Here is a 6,000-nt window from a genome sequence, read left to right on the forward strand (position 1 = left end):
TATTTACCAAAACGTGAAAAGGCCCCTTTTAATCATATTAGGATTTATGTCGACATACATGAGCACTAAGAAGACTGAATTACATATTGCCGTCAATGTATTTAAAAAAAAGACAGAAACGAAATATTAGAAATGCATTTAACTCAAAAGTATTCAAGCTTCTGACAACGCCTGCAAATTAAACGGACCATACAATTAATATCTTTAATTTTCTTATTGGCTGTCAATACGAGGTCGTACAAGTACCCATTGTTGCTGGATATCAATGAAACATTTTACTTAGCAGCAAATTCTATGGCAACCAAGTATATTATTCTTACCGTGAAAACAATTATGAAAACATTACTACTTGTCTATTCGTAACACGTTGAAATTTAGGTGCCCATTTAAGTCGCTTAATATGCGACAAAATAACTTTTTGAATTGCCAATTAAATCGTTAATGGGTGCTCTTCAGCTATTCTTCGTAGACATTAGAAACACATAAAATCCTTAGATCTTATTTTTAAAGGCTGTATACCTCATGTATGTCTATTAGCATTTTTTTTTAACATGACGCGTTTACTATCAAAGTCTCCTTTCATGTCCTCGCACGAATAACTCAACCGAGCGTGTCGAAATCGGTTGAATGCAGAACATGTGTTTATAAATTTTCAATTGAAACCGTAATATCTAGTGAGTAAGAGGACCGACACAGTGGGTAGTCGCCTGTATTTGTTGACGAGGCGTTGAAAACAGCCGGTTACCTCGTTTAATCCTGGACTGACGAATATCTTCAACGGGACAGCACGGATTTTAACGGAACTGAAAGTATTTTTCTCGTAAGTTTTTGTTATGATTACATGTGTTGTTGTAAGTCACGAATGTTCAAACGACACGAAATAAAAAAAGAATATGTTTTGCATAACAACTCGGGATACTTTATTTGTATTGGATCTACATATGTCCTGCACATTTACACATCTGTTCGATATATACCATCAAAATGAAATAGTAGCATTCTACCATTCTTACAACTTATCCATCACGCGTTTTCCTACCTACACGAAATGTTCCGCCCGGAATTGGCACGGAATTGCAAACTAAATTCCGGGCGTTTAAAAAAATTCTGGGCGTATTTTTCTTTATATGATTTTAATATGTAAATGAGGTGGGACGGATTTTTAAATTACGGGCGGAAAGCAGTTTACGGGCGGAATTCAGATTACAGGCGGAATTTTTAAATTACGGGCGTTACTTAGATTACGGGCGTAACTTAGATTACGGGCGGAAATTGGATTACATGCATATTGTAAATAAATATACCCATATAAGGACAGGCCATTTGAAAACAAAAAAAGGCGATCGCAAAAGCTCACCATAAGCACTTTGTGTTCAGCTAAGCTAAAAACTTAATTATGACAAAATATATTTAAAATAGTATATTTATATTTATTTTAAGATATTAAATTTCAAAAAGATCACCCTTATCTCAAATTTCCGCAAAAAATTTGGAATTCTGCAATATCTCCGCATTCCTTTTTCCGCAAAGTGCGGAAAAGATGCGGAGTATTGGATGCGGTGATCCGCATCAAAAACCCAGAATTCGGAAATGCGGAGAAATCCCACACTGCGGAACTTTTTTCTTCGGTATCTTGGTGAAATTAATACTTCTGCAAATGTGGAACTTCTTCCAAAGATCTTCGCATTTGTACGCATTTTCGTTCCGCATTTTGATGATACTTTTAAGCTTTTAAATACAATACAACAAAAATATTCATAATATATACACACAAAAATTATTTGATAAACATGCACTTTTTTTAAACAAACTGTCCTAACACAGAGCCAAATTAAAAAAGTTCACTCTCACACAAGGCGTTTTTAAAACTGCTTTCTTGAGTAGAACTTCCCACAGCATTGTTCATGTCCCCGATTCTTCTCCATCCTATGGCATAATCTGAAATGCATATCGATATTTAGTACAACTACATATCAACTATTGCAAATACTGTTATTTAGAATTTATCGCTATTTCAAACATTTTATCTTATCCAGGGCTCCAGCTACGATTTGAAAAAGGCAGGGTCCTTATTTGTCAATAGTGTTCTTTTGAACGTGCTTCGATATATTCCAATTTGGCATATTTTCAAAATAACATGTGCAAAAATACATATATTTAATATTACATGCATTTTCTTTTTTAAAATATTTCTTTAATTGATAAAACTAGTTTCTGACTGTTAAATTAAAATTAATTAATATTTTATTGAGAATTCATTGAATTTCCTGTATATTATGGGATCAGATCCAATTAAGGGCATGTTGTGAGTCCAAGGGGGCAGGTTTGGATCTTGGGGCGGCAGGGTACTGCTACCCTCTTTTAAGGCCTAGCCCAGGAAACCTGTATTCATATATTCGAATTAATCATTATTTTGAACTGAACTATTTCAAACTATTAATGCAATAGTTTATATAGTAAAAATGTTTACCTCTTAACAAATCCAGCTTCCCTGTATCAAGGACTGCTTTGTCCTCATCATCCGGGCGCGGCACGTCATGGCAAATATAAAAAAGTTCATTTTTTCACAAGATTTTTTTTCAACAGTGCTTTCTTGCAAACGAATTCCTCAATGTGTGCTCATTCGAGGTCCGAGATGGGAAAAGTTATGCCACCAGCAACGTTTCTCTCCAATCCTATGACATAATCTGAAATGTTATTATAAGTACTTACTATATATTTTAAAGAAATTTGTGTATTTTCATCTATTTTAGTTTCAAATTGTGTTGTTTTTCCTTCAAATGCCATACAACATCTACTTTTCATCATCCCTTTAAATTTCCCACTGGGACACTGTACACAAGTATAATTACAATCATAGCATTCAATAATCTGAATAAAAGAGGAATGCAGGAATAAAAGTACAAACTTTTATGCTGCTCTGCAGTATTCCAAAAACACAGAAATTTGATGAAATACATGTATCATCAGAGACCATATCACAGTTAAACCAGTCACTTTGAAACTCTTTTGCAACAAACTTATTGTTCATTGCCACATTGTATTAAATACAAATTGTTTTTCACACAATACTCCCTGGATGTCAAAATTGCAAGACATTTTTTCACTACATGTAAGTCCTTATGTTGCTTAACAGTTGCCTAACCACTCTTGTGTTTGATTCAAACAGCTGCAACTTCCTGTGAAAATATCCAATCCAACGCCTGATAAGCCCATGGTTTATATTCATGTACGTGTGTGACTCAGTGGCGCAGTGTGGGGCAGCAAAATACCACAAGCAGCAGCAGCTGGTAGTCAATGTTTACCTTGCTCTGTGAAATGGGGGTTAAATGCATGTGTGTTTGCTCTGTGAAAAGGGGGTAGTACATGTATGTACACTTTTATGGAGTTTCAAACTGGAAAAATCTTAACTACTATACATTTTTTTATAGTTTAACATGCAGAGAAACTTCATTCATATTGATGATAAACAAATAAGATTAAATTTAAGTGGTGTGTGTTTCAATGTTAAAGGAAAAGTTAACCTTCAAATGATAAAAACATCCAAGTCGTGTTATTTATTAAACCTTACACTGTCATTATTGTAATTATGAAATAATAATTAAAAAGGAGCAACATTTGCAAAAATTAAGAAGAATTAAAGGACTGAATAAAACAAATAAGTGTAAATAGATTTTTAATTCATGGTCATCTGTCAGACTTCTTATGTTAAAGGTTATTTTCCTTACTAAAATGATAAAAATAAATGTGTGCCACTATTTTTCATTCAAAAGAGCCGCCAGACAAGTAAGTGTTAAGTGTAAAAGACAGCATTGTAGATAAAATATATTTTAAATTTAAATGTGTTATTGTTATCTCCTAAATTTTGATTTTTGTAAACAGAAATGCTGAAAAACGCAAAATCTAGGAGTATACACGTAATGAGGATCACAAGTCACAAGTTAAGAGTCTGTCTCCTTCTCAGCTTCTGACAAATTAAGTATCAAAATACGCCCAAATATGATGTAGAATCTTAACATGAACATAATTAGATCAAAGCTTTATGCTGAATGAATTATACTGTGACTAAATACTTGTGTTTATAATGAATGTTCATTGATTGTAAAAATGTATAAGTAAAATTAAATAGTTTTATTTAAAGACGTCTATTAAGTTATCAGTTACTGGTAATATTTTGTTTTGTACTTAATTTTAAATTAGATTAAGTTATTGTTAAGCATCATAGAAGTTTGCTAAGTCCAATATTACGCTCTGTAAAAACCACTAAGTTCAAAATTCCGTCTTGTGGCTAATCACAAATATTTCATAAGTATGAAAATCTGCCCAACAAAAGAAACAAAGTGCAAAATTCCCATCCACAAATCTCCTTCATACAAATTCTAAGTATACAAATACGCAAGGATTTGTTTTACGCCCGGAAAAAACAGTTGAATAACGCCTGGAAGTAATTTTAGTTCCGGGCGTAAAACTCATTCCGCCAGTTGTACGGGCGTAATTCCAACACTACGTGCCAATTCCGCCCCGATTACGCCCGGAATCCGCCCCATTATTTCGTACAGGTATCTATGCAGGACACACGTAAATGAACACAAACACGTACCATATAACAAACACAAAATGATCATATTTCAACTCATAGCATATTATCAATATTTGTTCTAACAGCCGCAGGACAACATCTGGAAGCCGGACATTTCACTCAAGAATTCCGTTAATTATTTTACCAGTATGGGATCACCTCACCTTAATGTATTTGTAACAACTACAGGAGGGAGGAGTATCTTGGTATCCTTATCAGGTATGCTCTATTGTTAATTTATTAATGGGATCGAATGCCAGATTATCATCATTTAAAATACAGAGGATTAGATGTGGGTTTGTTTTACATATCACGTACTATATACTTGATTCGATGTGCATTAATATATAATCCTCTGTGAAAGAAATTACGAACTTCCTATCAAAAATGGTCAGACTTTCCTTTTGTTAAAATGGCTTATTCTTTGAGCTGTGTAACTTTCACGCTTCTACTATGTTACATATTGTCAAGATTATGTTATTTATTTGTTAACAATCTTTAAAATAGTGTGTTTTTCAAATCTAACGATGTCCATTACAGGTCCTTCAGGCCACATGTGACGTAGACATCCAGTACTTTCCATTTGACGTCCAAACGTGTAGTTTGGTGTTGACCGCCTGGAGTTATTACAAGTCGGACGTGACCTTCTATCAAACTCGGAAAACATCCATTTGGACGGATACACTCCAAACAGCATGTGGGACATCCTATCAACAGCTGCAAGGTGAATCCTCTATAAATTGCCCCATGTAAATGATTGTCTTGTGGTAAAGTGCATCTTTCAAAACTATAATAATAATCATAACAACAAATACTTAAAAAAACAAACTAGTAATAACTTTTCTTTTATGATAACATGCTGAATCAACAGCTTCAATGCTGTATGACTAGTTCATGGATTAATACCCCTTTCAGCACTAAAAGCTCACGTCAAGCAAAACAGGTAGAAGCAGTATAAAACTAACATGCCAGCTTTGTTAAATAATGTGTGTATTGATACTCCTATTATGTTTTGTAGTGCTATATTAACGTTTAAAAGGCATTGTAAGGTGACGTCCGTTGTAATCCGCAAGCGTTCACAAAATTATACATTAATGATGTTCGATGTAAGTTGAAATCATATTTTACAAAGCTATAGAGCACAGTCATTTAGACATGTGATCTAGTAAAATCATCACCGTGTTTTAAAGATGTGACTTTTTTAAATCACGAACTTGCTACCTTTTACGAATGGTACTTTCGGAACAGACTTGGACATTATTTTTTATTAAATTCGGATGCTTAAATAAGATATAGAACATATCGTACGCACTTTTGTCCAACAAGGTGAAATATTGAGCTTTAAGAAGGTGTGCAAGGCGACAACAATTGAATGATTAAAAAATGCATAGTACAAATTAAACTAAAGCAATTTTATTTTT

At 33.6% G+C, this 6,000-nt stretch overlaps 1 protein-coding gene and 1 long non-coding RNA gene across 2 annotated transcripts in view; one reads left to right on the top strand and one right to left on the bottom strand.

Annotated features, from left to right (window-relative positions):
* Positions 1-1,416: 1,416 nt before the first annotated feature.
* Positions 1,417-3,206, bottom strand: LOC127842656 (uncharacterized). Its single transcript, XR_008031811.1, has 3 exons — positions 2,909-3,206; positions 2,471-2,687; positions 1,417-1,938 (listed from the first exon to the last, which is right to left on the bottom strand). It is a non-coding gene; the product is annotated as an uncharacterized LOC127842656 (long non-coding RNA).
* A 21-nt stretch (positions 3,207-3,227) lies between these two features.
* The window catches only part of LOC127840716 (acetylcholine receptor subunit alpha-like), a 21,148-nt gene continuing 18,375 nt past the window's right edge, over positions 3,228-6,000 (top strand). The window contains exons 1-2 of the mRNA XM_052369131.1: positions 3,228-3,290; positions 5,182-5,303. Coding sequence (XP_052225091.1) covers positions 3,228-3,290; positions 5,182-5,303 — 185 coding nt within the window. The remainder of the gene's footprint in view (positions 3,291-5,181; positions 5,304-6,000) is intronic.

This window comes from Dreissena polymorpha, chromosome 8 (assembly GCF_020536995.1).
Source record: "Dreissena polymorpha isolate Duluth1 chromosome 8, UMN_Dpol_1.0, whole genome shotgun sequence".
NCBI lineage: Eukaryota > Metazoa > Mollusca > Bivalvia > Myida > Dreissenidae > Dreissena > Dreissena polymorpha.